The sequence below is a fragment of the Lactuca virosa genome, chromosome 1, assembly GCF_052849685.1.
Source record: "Lactuca virosa cultivar CGN04683 chromosome 1, Lactuca_virosa_CGN04683_v6, whole genome shotgun sequence".
NCBI lineage: Eukaryota > Viridiplantae > Streptophyta > Magnoliopsida > Asterales > Asteraceae > Lactuca > Lactuca virosa.
The window spans coordinates 97,637,062-97,660,773 of record NC_136426.1 but is presented as its reverse complement, the minus strand read 5'-3'; the positions used below and the strand labels follow the sequence as shown (position 1 = coordinate 97,660,773).

The 23,712-nt window shown below is 35.7% G+C and overlaps 2 protein-coding genes and 1 long non-coding RNA gene across 4 annotated transcripts; 1 reads left to right on the top strand and 2 right to left on the bottom strand.

Annotated features, from left to right (window-relative positions):
• Positions 1 to 16,376: 16,376 nt before the first annotated feature.
• On the bottom strand, positions 16,377 to 16,850 carry LOC145117609 (uncharacterized). Its single transcript, XM_079053908.1, has one exon. The coding sequence runs from the start codon at positions 16,848 to 16,850 to the stop codon at positions 16,377 to 16,379; it is 474 nt and encodes a 157-aa protein (XP_078910034.1).
• Positions 16,851 to 16,946: 96 nt separating this feature from the next.
• On the bottom strand, positions 16,947 to 17,645 carry LOC145117598 (uncharacterized). The gene is made up of 2 exons (XM_079053898.1): positions 17,501 to 17,645; positions 16,947 to 17,368 (listed from the first exon to the last, which is right to left on the bottom strand). The coding sequence occupies exons 1-2, from the start codon at positions 17,643 to 17,645 to the stop codon at positions 16,947 to 16,949; spliced, it is 567 nt and encodes a 188-aa protein (XP_078910024.1).
• Positions 17,646 to 20,487: 2,842 nt separating this feature from the next.
• Positions 20,488 to 23,246, top strand: LOC145105776 (uncharacterized). Of its 2 annotated transcripts, none has more exons than XR_013707407.1 (3): positions 20,488 to 21,074; positions 21,982 to 22,039; positions 23,122 to 23,246. It is a non-coding gene; the product is annotated as an uncharacterized LOC145105776 (long non-coding RNA). The 2 variants fall into 2 exon arrangements; XR_013707406.1 differs by lacking the exon at positions 23,122 to 23,246 and adding an exon at positions 22,847 to 23,068.
• The last annotated feature ends 466 nt before the right edge of the window (positions 23,247 to 23,712 follow it).

Genomic DNA, 23,712 nt, shown 5'->3' with positions numbered 1-23,712 from the left:
TTCCGAAGAAATGTATTTTTATCCATTTCAAAACATTTGGGATGTCATCGTCAATACAGAAACATAAGCATAAATAGATCTTACATTCATTTACACTAGTGATCTACATCTCTTTTAAATCCCTCAGTGTAAAGTAGCTTCATATCGACACCTGTGATACAAATAAGCTTGAGTAGGTCAGGTTGGGAAACCTGGTGAGTACATAGGGTTTTCAACCCACAATAATTTAATTATTATGTTTAAACATCAAACAATCAACCCAATTACCCATCCCCATTATCTTCCTTACTCTTAAGGATCTACCCTAAGAATCATCTATCATGCATTCGTTCATTTCAAAGCCCATTGCTTCCAGGGTTTATATGATTAGGGGTGTTCGTTTGGATGGATCGGTTCGATCCGATCCAATCAAGTGAATCCAAATGGATTTCGGTTTTCAAAACATGGATCCGAACAATCCAAACTAAATTCAAATCTGATCTGAACCAACCAAATTACAATTCGGTTGGATCGGTTTTTACAATTCGGTTTTCAAGAGGCATAACATTTAAAACTTATAAAACTTGAATGTTAGACAACTTTAAACAAAAATAAATTGTTTAGTTGTGAATTAAAATTTATGTACAACCGTTAAGAAAAATGTGTTATCATTTAATATTCTATAGATAAAAACATTTGAGAAGTACATATTTAGGTTTTTATTGGGTAATACATTCAAATCTATTAAAAAAACAATTTACACTTAAAATATAATTAAAATATATATATTAAAAACAAACAATGTATATAAATAAACAAATGATAAATAGTTATTTGGTTTTTTGGACTATTCGGTTTTTATTTTCATAAACCAAAACCAATCCGAAATCCAAAATAATAACTCGGTTTTGCTAAAAACCAATCCAAAAATCCAATTATCCGAACCAAATAGTCCAATCCAAATTGTCCAATTGGACAATTCGGTTTTATCCGAACAGTGAACGACCCTATATATGATAGGCACTAAGTCCATAGCTGTCAATGCTTGTTCATAAAGCACTAATTCCAAACCTGCTAAAGTGTATTCATCGGGTACTAAAGCCATAGCTACCAGTGTTCAGCTAATAGGTACTAAATCTATAGCTACCAACGTTTATTTAACAGGTACTAAGTCCATAGCTACAAACGTTTCTCTAACAGGTACTAAGTCCATAGCTACCAGTGTTTATCTAATAGGCACTAAGTCCATAGTTGCCGATGTTATTTATTAGTCACTAAGTCTATAGCTGCCAATGTTTACACATACCATCTTTCATCTCTCATCGTTCATCTACCCATGTTTTACCCAACATATTCGTAGATATAAAATACATATACAGTTTAAATCATTTAAAACATGTATAAAACCGTTCATCCTGCATAGAAAGCAAGTATTCAAATAATATGCACACATAGCACGTAATTTATATAAAATACTTCATATCTATGTGTAAGATGAAAGTAACTATGCACTCACTTGTTAAAGTGATGATTCCAAACTCGGACAGCGCTTCGCTTCTTAACAATATAATTTCCTTCGACGAAACCTAGTATTATTACCACTAGATTTTTGTCTAATATTTACCATGACTAATTATTAGTCGTAACATTATTATTATTATTATTATTATTATTATTATTATTATATAAGCGTTTAAACAATATTTTTCCAACCACTATGTACAGACAGGGGCCAGACATAAAACACCGGAGGGCAGAACCATTTTGGCATGTAGCGCTTCTGAAATCCAACAACCCTATGCGGCCCTTTAAACCAGATTCCCCGTACCGCCAATAGTTAAAAAGATATTATAACGACACTTATATAACTCAAAAAAATAGTCTAAATAGTTATTATAAGGTCCTAATAACGTTACTATAATTAAATAAAAACTATATTAAAAATAGCGTAGGCGTAGCTCACTTACAGCGGGTTTTTCTCAAAACCGGGCTTCGCTGGAGCTGCGTTCTCGAGCCGAAGGCTCTTCTTTTCGGAGCCGTCAGGCTCTCCGGGCTTCCGCCTCGTGCTAGGGAGGTTCCCTAGGCTTTTTGGGGGGTTTGGGGGCTTAGAGAGAGGTTCTAGAGAGAGAAAGAAGTGGGTAAAGGTGTGAGGAATGAGGCAGCCCCGACACCTCTATTTATAGGCTGCCTGGAGCGTCACCATGTCGTGGTGCCTCCCACCACGTCGTGGTATTGCGTAGGCTCCAAGGCTTCGCCTGGTGCTGACACGTGGCGCCGAACACAGGGAGTAAAACAGCCGATTTTCAAAAATTCATAACTTTCACATACGATCTCCGTTTTCGACGTTTTTTATATCCACGCGTAGGTAAAAATAAGATCTACAACTTTCGTTTTGACTCTGTCAGCTAGTTCTCGATCGATCTTAAATTTAACAGTATGAGGAGATTATACTGTTAAACGACTGCGAAAAATTCGTAACTTCTTCATACGGACTCCGTTTTCATCTGTCTTTTTATCGTTGAGTTCCTATTAATGATATCTTCAACTCTCATTTAGGTCGTGTAGGCCAAAAACCACTCGAACTAAAATTCGAGTTTCGGGCTGTGCACTTCTATGCCAAATCTTAGAAAATTCATAATTTCCTCATACGAAGTCAGATTTGAGCGTTCTTTTTTTTGTATGTTCTCGGTTTAACGTATACTACAACTTTTGTTTAGATCACTAAGGCTGAAAAGTCATCTATCATAAGTTCACTATTTACGTCTCCCGGTGTCGTGCCGGTTTTGCCGTAAAACTTCGACGGGCCATAACTTCTTCGTTATAACTCGGATTTCGGCGTTCTTTATATGTACGAAACTTTTGTAACATATGCTACAACTTGGTTAAGATTACTCCTTCTAAATAATCTTCCATAAAAAACTCATTTTTGATGCTCATTGTCTCTAAATTGACTAGCTCGGATCTACGGGCGTTACAATTATCTCCCCCTTAGGATGATTACGTCCCAGAATCATCAACGAAACAGGGCTGTATAATGACTCCGTACGTTATCTCTTCATCCTGGGTAATAATCGTATCTTCTATGTTTCTTCGAATGTGTATCTAACTCCTGATCTTGTTGACTGCAAGCGGTGCTTGATCTTGCACCCGTTCTCTATGTCTAGTTAGACTTTCAATCATGACCTTCATGTCACAACCTTGCTCTTTATCAGAGACTCCTTCTTTTTCTTAACAAACTTAAGTTAAGTTCTTTTATTTCTACAATGGACCGATGTGTCATATTCTAATGACCTATCATCACATGTTGCAACGCTTAGACTCAGGTCTCTTAGAGTCAAATTCCAGAACAGACTATACCTTCCTTCATGTTCTAATCACATCTTAAAAGGTAGCATTTCTAGCTACAAGTAACTATCATGATACCTCTACTGATCGCTTTGATTATCTTTTATTTCAATCTTCTGGCTTAAGTCAAATGCTACATCGAACTTGGTTCTCTGAACCACGTAACATACTCATCGTAGCCGGACTCAATTTGATATGACCACTAGGGTTAGAATAACAATCATCTTCTTAGTCATTACCGAAACGATGGTAACGACTTACTTGAACAAAATGGAATCAATTACTAGCTTCTTGGTAACCTTGTGACTTTTCCTGATCCAAGTGTGAGTCATGTGCTTCCGGTAGTATAGGCCTCTACTACCATTCACACCTACTCATACTCGTCCCAAGTATTGTCTCGCAGTTCTCCAAGTCATTATCACAAAAACAATTTTAACACATACAAATATGTCCAAACAATCATATAATTTTCTCTAGACTCTACTAGGACTTATTCCATGCGTATCTTCAATCATCAATTATGCTTCAACTCGGTTGGTGATGGAAATGTCAGACGATGGATAACTTCATGGATTATACCAAAAAATCTTTCTTTCTGCTAATCAAAAGTGTACTTCTCCCGTACTAGACGTATTATTTATTAGACGCATTCTAAAGGCAAGATATCACTCTTACGATATCTTCCGATAGGTATCATTCACTATAGTAAGCCTTCTCATTTCCTCCATTTGCTCAGTCTGCTATGAGTCCTTATCATGAGATTCTATACACCAAAGCAGGCGTTCGGTGTATCGAGATGAGAGTATAGATAGAGGAAGATTTAGACGCGTATTCCTCCTTATTACTCCAAAAAGTTACATGCCAGTTCTAATATTGTAATTAAACGTTTAGAAACCTGAGCACATAAAATTTCCAGATCTGGTCGGTAACAGACCATAGATCCGATCATATAATGCATATCATAAATCATTTAGCACATAAAAGCATGTTAGGCATTTTCCCTAAATAAGCTAGTACTTGTGTCTATTCAGGTGTATTACCTACATTTTATTAGACACACTCCTCACAATCTTTGCTTAGCATTCTAAGTTTAAGTCTAGAAATAAATCCATATTCCTAGTTCGCTTAAACTAATGCTCTGATACCAACTGTGACATCCCCATTTTCACGGCCAAAAAAGACCGATTTTGTTTATGCTTTATAAAAATCAGAGTACCTCTTTTAATAAAAACGTTGCGGAATTTGTTCCCAGAAAAACATGATAAATACGTTATCAAAGCATTTCCGAAGAAATGTATTTTTATCCATTTTAAAACATTTGGGATGTCATCGTCAATACAGAAACATAAGCATAAACAGATCTTACATTCATTTACACTAGTGATCTACATCTCTTTTAAATCCCTCAGTGTAAAGTAGCTTCATATTGACACCTGTGATACAAATAAGCTTGAGTGGGTCAGGTTGGGTAACTTGGTGAGTACATAGGGTTTTCAACCCACAATAATTTAATTATTATGTTTAAACATCAAACAATCAACCCAATTACCCATCCTCATTATCATCCTTACTCTTAAGGATCTACCTTAAGAATCATCTATCATGCATTCGTTCATTTCGAAGCTCATTACTTCCAGGGTTTATATGATAGGCACTAAGTCCATAGCTGCCAATGCTTTTTCGTAAATCACTAATTCCATAGCTGCTAAAGTGTATTCATTGGGTACTAAATCCATAGCTACCAGTGTTCAGCTAATAGGTACTAAATCCATAACTACCAACGTTTATTTAACAGGTACTAAGTCCATAGCTACCAACGTTTATCTAACAGGTACTAAGTCCACAGCTACCAACGTTTCTCTAACAGGTACTAAGTCCATAGCTACAAGTGTTTATCTAATAGGCACTAAGTCCATAGATGCCGATGTTATTTATTAGACACTAAGTCTATAGCTTCCAATGTTTACTCATACCATCTTTCATCTCTCATCGTTCATCTACCCATGTTTTACCCAACATATTCGTAGATATAAAATACATATACAGTTTAAATCATTTAAAACATGTATAAAATCGTTCATCCAGCATAGAAAGCAAGTATTCAAATAATATGCACACATAGCACGTAATTTATATAAAATACTTCATATCTATGTGTAAGATGAAAGTAACTATGCACTCACTTGTTAAAGTGATGATTCCAAACTCGGACAACGCTTCGCTTCTTAACAATATAATTTCCTTCGACGAAACCTAGTATTATTACCACTAGATTCTTGTCTAATATTTACCATGACTAATTATTAGTCGTAGCATTATTATTATTATTATATAAGCGTTTAAACAATATTTTTCCAACCACTATGTACAGACAGGGGTCAGACATAAAACACCGGAGAGCATGACCATTTTGACATATAGGGCTTCTTGAATCCAACAACCCTATGCAGCCCTTTAAACCAGATTCCCCGTACCGCGAGTAGTTAAAAAGATATTATAACGATACTTATATAACTCATAAAAATAGCCTAAATAATTATTATAAGGTCCTAATAACGTTACTATAATTAAATAAAAACTATATTAAAAATAGCGTAGGCGTAGCTCACTTACAGCAGGTTTTTCTCAAAACCGGGCTTCGCTGGAGCTGCGTTCTCGAGCCGAAGGCTCTTCTTTTCGGAGCCGTCAGGCTCTCCGGGCTTCCGCCTCGTGCTAGGGAGGTTCCCTAGGCTTTTTGGGGGGTTTGGGGGCTTAGAGAAAGGTTCTAGAGAGAGAAAGAAGTGGGTAAAGGTGTGAGGAATGAGGCAGCCTCGACACCTCTATTTATAGGCTGCCTGGAGCGTCACCACATCATGGTGCCTCCCACCACGTTGTGGTATTGCGTAGGCTCCAAGGCTTCGCCTGGTGCTGACACGTGGCGCCGAACACAGGGGGTAAAACAATCGATTTTCAAAAATTCATAACTTTCGCATACGAGCTACATTTTCGATGTTCTTTATATCTACGCGTAGGTAAAAATAAGATCTACAACTTTTCTTTTGACTCCGTCGGCTAATGCTCGACCAATCTTAAATTTAATAGTATGAGGAGATTATACTGTTAAACGACTGCGAAAAATTCGTAACTTCTTCATACGGACTCCGTTTTCATCTGTCTTTTTATCGTTGAGTTCCTATTAATGATATCTTCAACTCTCATTTAGGTTGTGTAGGCCAAAAACCGCTCGAACTAAAATTCAAGTTTCGGGCCGTGCACTGCTATGCTAAATCTTAGAAAATTCATAACTTCCTCATACGAAGTCAGATTTGGGCGTTCTTTTTTTGTATGTTCTCGGTTTAATGTATACTAAAAATTTTGTTTAGATCAATAAGGCTGAAAAGTCATCTATCATAAATTCACTATTTACGTCTCCCGGTGTCGTGCCGGTTTTGCCGTAAAACTTCGACGGGCCATAACTTCTTCGTTATAACTCGGATTTCGGCGTTCTTTATATGTACGGAACCCTTATAACATATGCTACAACTTGGTTAAGATTACTCCTTCTAAATAATCTTCCATCAAAAAATCATTTTTGATGCTCATTGTCTCTAAATTGACTAGCCCGGATCTACGGGCGTTACAATAACCAAGGAACCGAGGGATCATGGTAGATGCCAACATATCGACATAAAATATCACTTCATCAAACATTGTGTAGAAGAAGGCATCCTCGTGGTAAAGAGGGTATTGTCAGAAAGAGAATCCTGTGGATCCCCTCACAAAGGGACTTAGTTGGATCAAGCACGTTCAACATGCGAGGAGTATTGGCCTGAAGGACGATATTAGTTTTAGTGATTGAACATATATATTTCCATCCAAACAAGTAGATTAAATACTTTCATTAGACTAAGGATGAAAAGTTCTATCCTTATCTAAAAGGTACGAAGTTATGGGTATTATGTAAGATACAAGCTTAACTCATCTTAATATCTACTGATTGCATTACATAGACTATCATAAATGAAAAGTTCTATCCTTATCTATTCCACTTTTTCTCATTCCAAAAGACATATACTTAGAAAGTTCTTTTTCTAAATGGGAGCAATATAAAGCTTTAAGATATAAAGAATGATAAACTAAATGCATCATAGTTTGTAACTAGCAAGTTTTTTCAGTAGTTGTTGAAACTGTTAAATAGTTTATCAGAAACTGATAGAAGACATAGAGATACACTCATGTATGATAATCAAGTATGATCTTGATTAGTCTTCCTCGATATAGTATTGACTATAAAGAGTAAGTGACTTTTCAAAGGAGAAAACATACATGGATGAAAATCTCTTCAAATTTAAGCTAACATCTCAAAGTAAGAATCTTCTTTCTTATAAGATAAATATATAGTGTGATTTTCCTTATAAATCAAGATGACTCTTCTGTAAATCTAGTGGGAGCGCAGTAACATTCGTAGTCTTATATGTAGTCGACATACTAATTCTTGGAATAAATATCTATATAGATAGATCATGGCAACTTAAAAGATTAAGTAAAATTACATTAATTGACAAGGATCTTATAGAGCTTAAGATATATGATTCTAAGAGAGTTTATCTTGTCAATACCACATGACATGATTTTGAAAATTGCTCATAGTCCTAGTATAATGTTCGAACTGTTGGATTAAGGTGTCTACGCTCATAACTAAATTGATATATTCTTGTAATTAGAAGCAAAGTCCTTTTTAGGTTTCCCTCGTGATCAGAAATAGCTATAAAGATATTAGGAGAAAGAGAGGTATAACTTATTAGATTATTATATGATTAATAAACTAATTGAAAATTATGGGAAAATGATTGGTTAATATATTATGTGATTAATATATTAATTGGAAAGAGATAGTTGATTTGTTGATTTATTATGTGATTAATAAATTAATATGAGATCGGTTGTTAAGTAGTTGATTTGTTAATTTACATGATTAATAAATTAATGTGAAATCTATTAGAAGTGATTAATTATTAATCAGAATTAATCTGGAATTAATTCGGGATTAATTGGATTTAACTGAAGGTGCAATGGGTGAATTGTAATTATTCAATAGTTGAACAAAAGAAGCAGTTCTAGAACCTTCCATGGTATGGACGGTTTTGGAGGGTTTCTGGAAGCCTCGTGGTTGTATATAAGAAAAGGATTTGAACTGGGATTAAATCTATTATTTAATCAATTCAAATCTTGTTTTGCCTGCAAGTTACTTAAACTATATATAGGATCCCTTTGGCTTGTAAATTTTTTTAACCACATTACATATAAGTATAGGAAAGAAATTTCTCTTATATCTCCTCTCTCATTCTCATTCTAGGGTTTATGGTTTTGGGTGTGATCCATCAGAGGCATCATCCTTTTGGTGCTAGCTTTCCAAGACCAACAAACATAAGGGATTGATGTGATTTGTTTACTACACCAAATCAAAGGTATGTAACCCTAATCCTATGTATATTTCAATTATAATTGGTTTCCTTTAGGGTTCTTGATGTTCATAATTTATTGCTATAAATTAGAGAAAACATAGATCCTTTATAGGTTGTATGTGAACTTAAGGGTTAAGATTTTCGCTTAAAGTGTATTTTAATAACCTATAAAACCCTTCATGAACTAGATTGTATGATTATCTTACATATGCTGCTGCATTTGGATTCATCATATATGTCATGATTGTGCATAAAGGCCAGATAAATCGTATGCATGGAGCATGGAGAATAAATACCAGTATAATCCGAGAATAAGTCATGGTTTGACTGATAGGAACATTCTAAAGTACTTACGAAGAACTAGAGAAATATTCCTGATCTACAAAGTATTTGAAAGAAATATATGTTTAAACTATTACATATATGTAAACTTCCAAATAGATTGAGATGATTCTCAATTACAATCGAACGTGTCCTTATTATGAATGAAGAGAAAGTTACATGGATAGTAGTTCCATGTAGTTCTAATTACAGTTACACATCAGAGTTAGAATACATTGTTGTTCGAGGAACCACATATCAAATTCTTAATATTGAGTTCATTTAATACTATGAGTAATCCCATTACGCAAGTATTGGTATCTTAATCATATTTAAGCATCTAAAACATTCTCAAATAGTTTTCTTTATATACAAGTTATATATATAAAACAAAAAATGTTAGTATTTGCAAAGTTTATACAAGTCAAGTTTATCAGATCTACTTAACAAAGTGCCTTCATTGGCTAAAGCATGAAAGTTATGTTGGTGCTATTGGACCTTGTTGTTATAAGTGGATAAATTTGATTGAAATTTGGTGTTTGGATATTGGAACAATATAAGCAACATATATTGTAATGGATTGATATATTGGATATAGTCTTGTCATTAAATAATTGTTGTGTTCTATATGTCCATGTTTAATCCTTGCATAACCTAGTTATTCTAAATGTCCATAGTCGTTTATAGATATGAGAGCATCTATGAGGTAAGACTAATATGAATGGATTGATTGATTTTCAAAGAGATGAAAATACAAAAAGTTGCAACCAAACTCATAGGTAATATCTTCATGTTCTTGAACATGATATACATATTTAGGACTTGAATGTAGGAATTGTTGTGTTTTGACATGGTTTAACGTTGTTCCATAAAAAGCATTTATAAGGGCCAAAGTTAGGTATAACATGAACTACATGATGGGCGTATGTAGTCAAGATGAGATTTGTTCATCTTATTCGTTGAGAGTTAGACATCTAAGGTCTTACTAAAAGTTGAACACCACATGATATTGATCATGATCCATATCTCATGTTCAACATGATGTTTGTGACAAAGGAATAACCAATACCTCACCTTACAATCAAGTGTGGCTTTGAAGCACTTAGAAATTGGCCAGTTGCTGGATTACACCTCTTCGTATGTTGTTGGGGGAATTGGTGTGTCGCTAGACGCCAACCAATGTCTATGTAAATCTATAATGAATATTGTGCAAGTGGGAGATTGTTGCATCTATATGCTCAAGAATCATTTTTAGAATGACGTTGTTAATAACATAAGATCATATAGGGTCACACCTTTATCAAGTTGTCACTTATTGATTATTTATTAAGAATTCAGTTGTTAATAAAATTAAATATATTCAACTCTTATATTTAATTTTGAGAAATTATTATTTTGTGAAAATAGTATTTGGAAATTGTTATTTTATGAAAATATTATTTCAAAGAGTAAAACTAGCTATTTAATCATATGGTATGATTTAATATGTTGTGTACAAGGTTTTGGACTACTTGGATTCCGCTACACTTGTGAATATACATTAGACCACATGGAGTGTAGTATACCGCACACTGCGGTGTAATGCGGTGTGTGGTAAACACCGCACTGACCCTCCACCCATTGAAAAGTGCGGTATGCTTGCCGCGAGTCATGGTTTTGCCGCACCTTTTTTTCTTTCTGTTTTAATTATTATTAAATCATATATATATATATATATATATATATATATATATATATATATTAAAAAATTATAAAAAAATATATCAAAATTCATGGTTTTTAATTCCTTACAAAGAGAGTATAATATTGATATATTATTTACATATATTTAAAATTAAATAAAAGTGTGGTAATGTATGGTATAACACCCAACAATTTTGTGGGGTGAGGGGAAATGACGTGGCTATGCAAAAATATGGTAAGTGTGGTATGACTCCTATCGGCCTTAGTTAAATGAGAAGATGTGTTTAACACTCTACTCGCTTCTCTTTCCTCGTAATGGAAAAAAATGACAAGCATGGACAAGGGGCTGCTTGTTAGCTTTTCTCTTACACACATCATGTCCTTAAGAAGCCTTACCTTTGACTCTTTGAAGGTATGAACTTTTTATCATGTGTGTAAGTATATAAGAGTGCATAAGGCTTTTCATTTTCGCTAGTTGTTTTCCTTGTTTTTTCTCTCAAAAACCGAGAGCTCATAACCTCTCTCTTTTCTTCCTCTCTTTTGAAGCTTGTGAAGAGTTAATGCTTATAAATGCTTCTCCTTTAATGCTTAATTGTGTTAAACACTTAAAGGCTTAATAAGTACTTCATACAAGATGAAGAACTAGCATTCTTTGTGGCTTACTCTTGTTAGTGGATACATTATAGAGAAACTCTACACTTGAGTTTTTAACATCTTCATCAACTTCCCAAAACCAAATGGGATCAAAGTCTTCACATGTTGTAGTTCTAAACATCATATGGTTGTAATTATATTTCTAGTTCATGTATTTGGATCCTCTTGTTGGTTTTGTTAAAATGATATAAATATAAACTAGTTATTTTAAAATTCTTCCATTTATCGTTAAAATTGTTTTTATACAAAATATCCTTTTTAGCTAATCAAAACCCATCAGTAGGGGTCTTCATTTACTTGTTGTTCAAATCGAGCTTCTAAACCGCAACATCATCTCCTGAAAGGGTGAGTATGCCTCTTTTGCTAGCATTTAAGTGAGCTTGAACCACTAGATCGACCTTTAGACACCAGTTATGAAGAAGTACTTCGACGAGAAGATGAGAAGAAGATATGTGGAATTAGGTTCGATGCACACCCTATATTTGAAACTCAATTCTGCCACATAGGATCTGATGTGGCTTCTACATCACAATATTGTCATGTCATTTAATTGGTAACTTGCTTGATCGATGGTAACCGGTCAATTGGTTGACATTGCAATTTAATTGTAAATGTAATAAAATAATTGAGAAAAGCAAAAACATAGTGACAAAATTGAAATTTTGGTAAACTTAGTGACTTTATTGTATTTTAGGAAGAGTGGTTACCGGGAGAACAGGAAGAACCGGTCATTTGGTTGATATTACAACAAAATTGTAAATATAGTAACTTAATTAAGAAAAAAAATACGATCTCAAAATCAAAATTTCTGTTTAATTTAATGATTTTATTGCAATTCACCATAAATTATATCAACAAAAATGTTTATAATACATAATGATACGATGCAAAATATTATGATCCAAAACGTTATGATTTAAAAACATTTGATTAAATATCATTATGTTCCAAAATGTTTTTTGATCTAAAATGATATAATGTAAAAAATTTATGATATGATTCAAAACATTATCATCCAAAAAAATCCTTCTAAAAATGGATTAGTAACATTAATTTTCTTAAAAAAACAAAAAATTCAAAAAACTAAAAAACTAAAATCGAGATTGTTTTTATTAAAAGAAAAAACATCATAAATGGTCCATGTGGTTTCCCAAAATATGAAGTTTAGTCCCCGTGGTTTAAAAACATCATAGATGGTCATGTGCTTTCAAAACTTTTGACGATTGGTCCTTATTGCTAACTCCGTTAAGTTTTGTCCGTTAACTGAAGGGCATTTTCGTCATTTCACTACCACATGGACCATTTATGATGTTTTCACTTAATTTTAAAAAAAATGAAATAATATGCAAAAGGGGCCCCACCTCTCTCTCTCTCTCTCTCTCGGTTTTATTCTAAATAAACCATACCCATTGCTGCATATGGAGGCGTTCAATCCTCATTCACATCGACATAAAAGGATGATGCAGCCGAAAGATCACCTGGAAACAATTTTGGTTTAGATTTCAGCAATTTTACATACTCACCACACATCAGATGGTGATGTTGATCCATTCTTTAATTGGTTCCACTGCCCTAACCCCACCACCATACTGGTGACTACCACCTGCTTCTGCCAACACCACCACCCTAGATGCTGATCTTCATCCTCCCGCATTAAACCACCCACAGTCGAAAGTCTGCTCAATCGCCGGAAACCATCGACGAAAATCCGAAGGTGTAGAAAACAGTGACGGTGGCGGTTTAGTGATAAACAAGAAATCAAGAACTCGATTACACTGGCACCTGTTTTACTTGCAAGTACCTCTTTTCCTTCTATTAAGAACACGTGGATTGTGCCCTCTAAAGAACCCTAACCAAAAATTGGTTTCAATTCCAGGTTCCTATATATCGTCTTGCACCTAAGCTTAGTTGCTATGTGGTGCCATCTGTTTTTAGATTATTAGCTTTATGTGTATATTTTCATTTTTTTTATTATACATCTGTGTGTATTGAGTTCAGTTAGAAGTAAAAGCAAAGATTTCATGGTGATCTTCTTAAGTTGCACACCAACTGTTTGTGGAAATGCCCCAATGACATCAATTTGTTCACATCAATTCGTTCACGCCCCAAGCTGGTTGTTTCTTGTTTCACAGCTTTACCATAACGAAGATGATGATCAGATGAAGATGAACATGGTAGACAGAGAGATGTTAAGTTTGTGTATGTGTTTTTGAATGAGTGAGATATGAAATTAGAGTTGGATTCCATTTTCTTTGACAGTTTTGCTTCATCACTTGACGTATTTGGTAATCTTGATGATTTCCAGCTATGTGGATTTAAAGATAACGAATCCTATGAATTACCAGATTGGGATTTGGACAAGTTGAATCGTGATGAACTTGCTTGAATAAAACCCAGAGAGAGAGAGAGAGAGAGAGAGAGAGAGAGAGAGAGAGGGGAGGGAGGGAGGGAGGGAGGGAGGGAGAGAGAGAGAGAGAGAGAGAGAGAGAGACCCCTTTTGCATATTATTTCATTTTTTTCTTTTAAAAAAAATAAATAAATGAAAACATCATAAATGGTCCCTGTGGTAGTGAAATGACGAAAATGCCCTTCAGTTAACGGACAAAACGTAACGGAGTTAGCAATAAGGACCAATCGTCAAAAGTTTTGAAAACACAGGGACCATCTATGATGTTTTTAAACCATGAGGATTAAACTTCAGATTTTGGGATACTACAGGGACCATTTATGATGTTTTTTCTTATTAAAATAAATAAATAAACAATTAAACAAAAAAAGAGAAAATTAAACTTAACTTACGTTTTATGGACGTTCGTCACACGTGATATCCTCGAGTCCGAATTATGTTCCATATATGTTCATTTCCAAAACGATGTTTAACGTCTTTACTTTTAATGAAATGAATGATCGTGAATTGTTTTTACGAATCCTATCAAATCCAGACCCTCTCACATCAAAGGATGGAGCAAGGGTGGAATTTGGATGCAAATAAAAAAAATGGGGGCACATTCCTCCATACGACTTCGAATTTTCTTTTATAAAATTACAATTCAATTTAAATAAATTTTAAATCTAATAGATAATGTTCTCAATACTTTAGGCAATTGGGCTAAAGTTAAAGCAGAGGACATATAACTCGCTTTTTTTTATCAAGGTTCGTATTGTTCGTATATAACGAACGGCCAAAGTTTCAAAGTTTCGTCTAAAGTAATTTTTTTAGATCCCGTTTGATAGTTGATATCCGAAAGAAAGTTTTCTGACCAAAAAACAAACCATATTGTTGATTGTACATCTGACTCACTGTGTTAAATGATGAAAAATAACTATATTATCCTGTTGTTTTATACTGTGATGAATGAAGTTGCTGAATAATTATAAAAATATAAAAATTATCATACAAAATCAAATTACATAATAATAAATAAAAAAAATCAACATGTACCTTTTTTATGCAAATTAAGATTACTAATAAAAATAAAAATAATAATAAAATTTTTTTACAACTAAAATAAAACATAAAGTTGTCAGACCTTTTTTTTATTACAAATTAACAAAGAGAACTCATCGCCGTTCATCTACACATGATACACAACCCAACTAGTGTTTTATCTAACTTCATGATAAAAATCATCACATATATTTCATAAATCAGCCCCTATTTTCTTTTCAAATAAGAAATCAACACAATTTTTAGAGTATTTTTCAGCACATAGCATTTCAGAAAAAGAAGTAATACAGCTTTGATACTCGAATTTCAAGGGAAAAAAAAAAGAAATTCTTGAAGTTATACTCGATTTTCAGCGGAAAAGAAAAAGAAAAACTTTACCAATAGAAGTTGGCGGAAGGCAGCGGCTGGAGTCAATGGAGAAGGCAGGCAAAGGCTGTCAGCAACTTCGTTTATGGCGAAGGGAGTACCAGTGGAGTTGATTGTTGCAGACAGGATCAAGAGGTAGGAGAAAGGGCTGATGATTGATGGAGTAGAAAGGAAAAAGTAGAAGCGCATGAAAAACATGTTTTTTTGTTAGGGCACAATTGTCCAAAGTTTCATTCAATCCATAAAGACATGATTTTGGAGCTTTGTGGGAAAAACATATCTTACCGGTAAAACTCATTTTTTTGTGTAAATCAAACAGTCTTTCCGGCCCATTCAGCCAGAAAGATTTGTTTGAACCTAGAAATATGTCTATCAAACAGGAACTTAGTCTTTTACTTCATCTCGTCTAGATCTAATCTAATTTTTTAGTTTTTAATTTAATATTATAAATTATAAATTTCTAGTTTGACGCTGTTGATAAGGAAGGCTAACAAATGTTACAAATTGATCAAAGATGAAAAATGCTACATGATAATTATAGCAAGTAATTTAACTATTTTTTTGTAATTGAACATCTTTTGTTACCGGTACTTATAACTATTTTGACCTCAACCTCAAAATTATTTTTTGAAATTTTTTATGTCCCAACCTATCAAAATCTTGGATCCGCCATCAAAGGGACTAAAAAGATGATCAAGATTTCTCTAATTTTAATGTGAATATAACATATTAACATTATATGTTGCTTCATTATGTATTAATCTGGTGCATTATAGAGGTTAAGCCGTTACTGGTAAAACATAAGTTGCTACAACAAAACGATTTGTAAGATCATCCGTTATACCCACCACATACAATATATGTGGTGGGTGCCACATCAGCACCACATTCCCCTACCACTAACATGAGATACATACCACTAACACACCAATCCACATCATTATTTTTATTTTTATTTTAATTCAAAAATACAATAAAATTACATTTTTAATGATTAAAAAAATTCATATTTTTAACTAGTTTTTCATTAATCATGAAAATAAAATTACAACTTCAAACTACATTACTTAATTAATCTAGAAATAAAAAAACATTACATTAATTAAAAAAAACAAACAAACATACATATAAAAAAACTAATCTTCGTTCATGTTACGTTGGTACAAATATTCCGTGACATCTTCTCGAAGATTGAAACACGTTTCAGTTTCACTGTTATGAATTTCAACAACTCGCTCTAAAAATTCATTTGTTCCGGGTACGAACTCCTCAATTGGAATGACAATGTCGTTCGGATCATACGTGCAAATCGTTCGACCTTCATCTTCAATAATCATATTATGCATTATAATACTTGCTAGGACCATTTGTTTAATTCTTTCTTTATCCCAGAGTCGTGTAGCATATTTCACCACATGCCACGTCTGCTTGAGAACTCCAAATGCCCTCTCGATATCCTTTCTCGCCGATTCTTGTTTTTTTGTAAACAACTTTGCCTTTTCACTTCGAGGAACCGAGTATGCCTTCATCAATGTAGAATAATCCGAGTATATCCCATCACCAAGGTAGTAACTGTATTTGTACGCGTGCCCGTTCACCGTGAACGTCATATCAGGTGCTTTGCCGATCCAAATATCGTTGAAAAAAGGAGACTGGCCAAGAACATTAATGTCGTTGTTAGACCCCGCTACTCCGAAGAAGGCATGTCATATCCACAAATCTTGAGATGCAACGGTTTCTAGGATGATACTTGGTTCACCTATATCTGCTCGAGTGAACTGACCACGCCATGCATTTGGACATTTTTCCGAAGCCACATGCATACAATCTAGACTGCCAAGCATACCCGGAAATCCATGCTTCTCTTCATGAGCCGAATATAATATCTCAATATCACGTTGAGTAGGTTTGCGCAAATATTGTTCGTGAAAAACCTCATACACACATGCAGAAAACCAATCTACACATTCAACTGCGGTCCTCTCGGATATTTTCAAGTATTCGTCAGATGCATCAAATATTAGACCGTATCCCAAATACCTAAGAGCAGCCGCACATTTTTGTATACTATTAAAACCCATTCTTCTTCTAGCGTCGGGTTTTTGTTTGAAAAAATCATAACGAGATTCTAAAACATTATTAATACGTAAAAATATAGCCTTATTCAGACGGAAACGACGTTCGAACAAGTCGTCATTATAAAGACAATTATCGGCAAAGTAATCACGTACCAATAAGTCGTGTGCGGCTTAGCGATCACGATTGGCAATTGCCCTTGTACGAGCAACATTCAAATTTTCTTCGTCGTGAATGTGTTGCATAACGTTGAACAATGTCTCGACGAATTCTACGTCGTCATCCGAGTCAAAAGTTTTTAAAAATTTCATGTGTTTTGTGGAATCCATGTGCATGTGTTTTGTGATTTTAGAGAATGAAGGTTTTAAAGAATGATGGTGTAAGATTTGGTGAAAATAGAAGCTTTTATTTATAGGTATTGAATTGAGTTTGAAAAAAAAGGCCAAATATCCGTGCAACGGTCGAGAAAGCCATCCACCAATCAAGTTTTGCGTTTAGAATCGTCGTCGGCAACACGATGCACAACGACCACGCCCGACCACAATTTGTCGGGGTGGTGTGCACGAATATTTCTCGTGGCCACATCACACATGGACTATGGATGCTCTCGTTGAGAGTATACCTAATGGCCTAATCGTGGTAAAAGATAAGCGGCCATAATGGGGTACACATGAGATGAAGTTGATGAACACCTATGCAATAGTTATTGTAATTGTGAACATGTTATTGAATCGATATTTTGATTTGAGGAGGCATCAAGTAAATTTTTAGTTTTTGGGATAAACCAGCGTTTTTTTAACCACGTAAACATATCATTACTCTCGTCTTTTTTAACTAGCTTTATGGTTATTATAAATTTGGTTTTTAGCACCTTTTTTTCAAAAGAGACCACATCCAGACACGTTTTCGATTAACCACAATTACAATTTACAACACTATACTCGGTCTAAGAACTTAAGAGCCCAACCAAATCATAACCCACATTTCCTTGTAGCCCATCTTGTAGCCTATAGCTCTCGGCCCATGTGTGCTACATGGCTTTTGGTTTATTTATATAATATATGTACCATGTATTATTCATTTGTAATCAATGAGCTTATATTACTCAATATGGTATCAAGCTATCCTAATATATTCTCAACCTATCTCCCAAAAATCTTATATTCCTTTTTTGACCACTTTCTTTCCCAATTCCAACCGATGACTCTATCTCTGACATACTACTTCTTCTGTGACATTCTCTTGCTGTCGTATCATCTTCTTAGACCATCAGTTATACTCACCATTAACCATTATAGTGATGGATGTCACATCATAACCACACTCCCTACTACTAACCATAGGATACCTAGCATTAAATACACAATTCCACCTCATTTTTTAATTAAATTTAATTCAAAAATATATAAAACACACACACACACACATATATATATATATATATATATATATATATATATATATATATATATATATATATATATATAAAATACCACATTACATTAAAAAAAATCACATTAATTAAAATAAAATAAAAAATAAAAATAAAAATAAAAATAAATCACCTAAAAATATCAAACATAAATAAAAAATTGCCCCCTATTCCTATATCAGTCTCGAATTGATTCTTTCATCGCGAGAAAAATCTTCAAATCTTCGCCTTCGAGATCGTCCACTTTCATCTTTAAAATCTCCATGTCGGTTTTTGTTTGAAGCGTTGTTTGTGCCTCTTGGAATGATGTTTGCGCTTCTATCATTATTTGCTCCACGAGACTCAACATCTCCGCTTTGGTTTCTTGAATATGGACATATCGTTCAAATTTCTCTCCAAAATGATCGATAACACTAGAACCCGAAGCCGATGAATTCGCTTTTTTTTTTTTGCTTTATTTCTTCCAGCCGACCGACGAAGAGGTTGCTCGTCTTTAAGATCGAGTGGATCATCGTTGATGTCGATGTGTGTTCGCCCGTCCGATTGTTGGGAAGTTGCATCCAGGTTTCTTGAACGCTTTAAACCAGAAGGGGTTTGTGAAGCTCCTTCCGTTTGCTCTTTCCATTTTGAGTATCTTTCAATTTTAGCCATGGTTTCACATATGGAAAAGGTTTGCGGGTCGGCGTTGTTTTTTCAAATTGATCCAAGGCCGCTTTGAAAACATCAAAATCGTTTGACCTGCTTTTGCGTATGTTTTGGAGGTTGTTGTAAATTTCTCCAAATTCGGTGCATTTTAGTCGAATATCACATCACTTTGAGCCAACTTGATCGGGATTCCGACTTTCACTTTCCGTTAATGCATAAAACGCGCTTCGAACTTTCTCCCAAGAACAATTGAAGGTTTAATTATCTCCTTCAATTGGGTCTTGGAAAGCCGAAACCCACACCTCCGCTAGCTTTTCTTCTTCCTCTTTTGTACATGGTACCCTTCCTTGGGTAGTAGGGCGGGCCGTTTTTTTTTTTTTTTTTCATTTTTTTAGTTGAGGTGGTGGTGGTGAAGGTTGTGTTTCAGAAACAAAATCTGGCGAATGAGGTGGTTGTGAAGGTAGTGGTTGTGACGATTATGGATGGAATTTGTAACATCCCAATTTTCAAGAGCAAAAATTTTGTTTTTAATTAAGTAACTTATAAAACAGTTTACTGGAAGACATCTTAGATTCGTATCATTTTATAAAACATTGTCACATGTCTCAACCATATCATCAGAATAGTAATAATGTCAGAGTACAATCTGTAACATTCAGTTTAAAAATAAATAAATAAATAAATAAATAAAATAAAATAAATAAAGATAATAATAATGATAAATAAAATAAGTAGGTAAATAAATAAATAATAAGCCTAAAGTATCGAGATACGTTTTATATTTTATTTCATTCTAGCCCTAAGTCCGTATTAATTGATTAGTGTTAGCGGCGGAGTTAAATGTTATAATTTCATGAAAATGGGGGCAATATTGTAACATTGGGACTTGAATTGTGATGAAATCTAGAAGCAAGGGGCTGTTTGGTAATTAATGGGCTTAATTTGAAAAGAAAAGGGGATGGAGGGACTGAACTTGTTAAAAAGGGGGAAAAGTTTGAATTGGAGGAGGCGGGGCTGAAACCCGTCACCCCTCCCTTGTGCCTTCTCATTTAAATGGTTACCCCTAAAAACCCTAACCCTAATCTTATGCTTTAGCCGCCACCCTTATACCCCCAACCTCCGTCCGCCGTCACCTCCATTGTGGAGGTCGGAAACCACCAAGCCACAACAACCGTTGCCGACATTGCGTCCATCGGACCGCTGAAGCCAGCCGCCGGAGCAAATCTTTTCTATGTCGGGATGAGAGCACGAAAGTCGGGGATTAGTTGCTGTTGTGAACCATCGAAACCCTAGCCGTCGGTGACAACATGAGACGACCGCTGCCTTCTCCGCTCGTTCTCTTTCTTTTTCGTCGCCATCCTCAGCCGCACGACACGACAGTCGTCGGCGCTGCGTGGAACTCGTGTTCGTGTGTGCGTGTTTTGCTGCTGCGATTTCCCTTACACCTCTCCATCCCTTCTGAATCTTGTCCGGGCATTGCGGTCGCTGCCACACGATTGTCACCATTTCGCACTCCGACCACCGCCTAGCTGCAGCCGCTCGCTGCCGCTGTTGAGTGTTTGTGTATGTGTTCTGTGTGTGTATTGTATGAGGCTTCGTTTGACCGGAACTCACGAGAATAGCCACCACCACCGCCATAAGGTGGTGGCTGCCACCATGCGCCACTGCCGGCCACCACAAGGTGGCTATGTGTGTGTGTGTTTTATTTAGATGTGTTATTTTTGGGTTAAGTATTGTAAAATGTAATTAAAGACTTGTATAATAAAGAAACTCAAAACCACCACCGTGAGGTGGTGGCTGCCGCCTCCTGCCGCCACCCGCCGCCGTATTGGGTGGCGGTGTGCTTGTTGTGTTTGGATTCGTTTGGGATACTTGGAAATTTTCTAGTCAAAAATCATAACCGCCACCGTGAGCCGCCGTTGACCACCACTACCCAAGGTGGTAGTGGGTGGTGCCCAACTAGCGAAACCCTAATGGGCCCAATGAAGCCCTAATTAACCTAAAAGCCCAACCATTTGACTAATGGGCTAGTATGTGGGTTGGAAACCCTAATTAGGGTTTGAAAAACCCTAATGTCAAGAAACCCTAATTTTGGGAATTTATCGGGACACGCATGAGAATTATTTAATAAACTTAAAATATTAATTGATAATCATTGACAATTTAACCTAAGGAAAAATTAGACTTAATGGATTAAATCCTTAATGGGTTAAGTAAGAAAACTTAACTCTAATCGTCATTTCATGTGAAAACCCTAATTTTATTTGGGCCTTGAGTTGGGCATTTCTATTGGACTTTGGTGATTGAGCTACTGATAGGATATCCGAGAACAAGTAAATGGACTAAAATATTTGGATGAGCCTTAGGGTAAGACCAAGTAGATGTCTAGGCCTAATTTGGAAAATTGGGCCATATTGGGCCATATGATGAGCTTTGGTCCTTTGGTCCATTGGTTGAGCTTTGGTCCATTGGTTGACTATTGGGCCATATGTCTAGGCCTAATTTGGAAAATTGGGCCATATGGAGTGTGAGTCGGACCTTGGGCTTGGAACCCAATTATTAATTGGGTGTTGTTTTGATGTTGACAGCTTGGGAATTTGTCAACCAGCAGCTGGAGTTTTATCCGCGGGACGTCAGCAGTGTGAGGTGAGTTTCGCCTCACTATACCCATGGGTTTAAGGGACCAAGGCCGGCCCACTAGTATTGATTATCTGTTAGTAGAAGGATGCCCTAGAGATTGTATATAGTCATGTAAGATAGACTGAGGACTCTTGATCTAAGCTCTCTTACCTGTTCCTTGTTTGGTTGTGGTTTTAGAGTAGGGTCACCTGTCCGGGTGACTATCTCACCTCTGAGTATATACGGTTATGCATTCTTTGGATTGATGATATTTTGTATGCTGTTATGTTGTAGTGATCTAATAGATCTGTGTTCTGGTATTGAGTATATTGTTATGCTATAGTGATTTGCTAGATCTGTGTTCTGGTATTGAGTATGCTGATATGCTATAGTGAACAGTTAGATCTGTCTCCTGATATTGAGTATGCTGATATGTTGTAGTGATCAGCTACATATGTCTCATGGTATTGAGTATGTTGCTTTGTGGTAACAACCTGTAGAACTGTATGTTAGCTGGGCCTGTTGGTTATCATCTATGGAGTGCCCTTAGGGACTGTCGGTGGTTATGTAGGATAGCCTGAAAACTCTTGGTCTAGGCTCTCTTACCTGTTCCTTGTTTGGTTGTGGCTCTAGAGTAGGACTATCTGTTCGGGTGGCTATCTTACATCGGGTTACTTATGGTTATGCATTCTATGGGGGTAGCTGGTGGCGGGACTGTATGTGGTGAGAGGATTAGTAGACAGTGGTGAGCTGTATTATTGTTGTTGCATGTATTATGTGCCTACTTGATCCTGATTGTTTATATGTCGACATACTGTGTTTGGTTGGGTTGAGGTGGTACTGCTTTGTGCGGAAGGCCAAGATACCCGGTGCAGGCCGGCTGTAAGCTGTAGGCACGGAGGCTCGGGAAGAGCGGTAGGGTTGATGCAGTAAGTCAACAAACCTTGGGTATTCCAACCCGATGGTTGATTGGACCCGACATACTGGTATTCCAGCCCGAGGCTGATTGGGCAAGGCATGAGTATTTGTATTTATGATTGTTTTGTGTGGGGGTATTTTGGGGGAAACTCACTAAGCTTTGTGCTTACGGTTTTAGTTTATTGTTTCAGGTACTTCTGATGATTTTCGCAAGGCGAAGGCGTGACCGTACACATCCTCGTGATTTGGACTTATGGTTTCTGGGATACTCTGATATTAAACTATTAAAAAAACCTTTTTGTAATAACTAATGGCATTGGATGTTTGAAAAAGTTTTAAATTTGCTTGATTTTTATGGGTGTTACACAATCCCATGGATCTCAAAATGCGGAAATCATATGTGTGTGATGCGCTGCTACCGTGTCGGCTCCTTCCCCTTCGATGAAGAGGTACCTGAAACAAAACTGAAAACTGTAAACACGAAGCTTAGTGAGTTCCCCCATCATACCACATACCATACAACATACATATTGTCGGGAAATTCTGGGGTGCCCGATCTACCCTGCCAGACATTTTCTGGGGTGTCTGACCTACCCATGTCAAGCAGTTCTGGGGTGCTTGACCCACCCTGTCGAGAAATTCGGGGGTGGCCGACCTACCCTCAGGTCCTTACGATCGTGTCACAGTGATTATTCCCATACTGCTACTATCACATATCATCATATCATGCTAACACATAAAACATATCAATTAGTAGCAAACCTAGATAATTATCACATAGA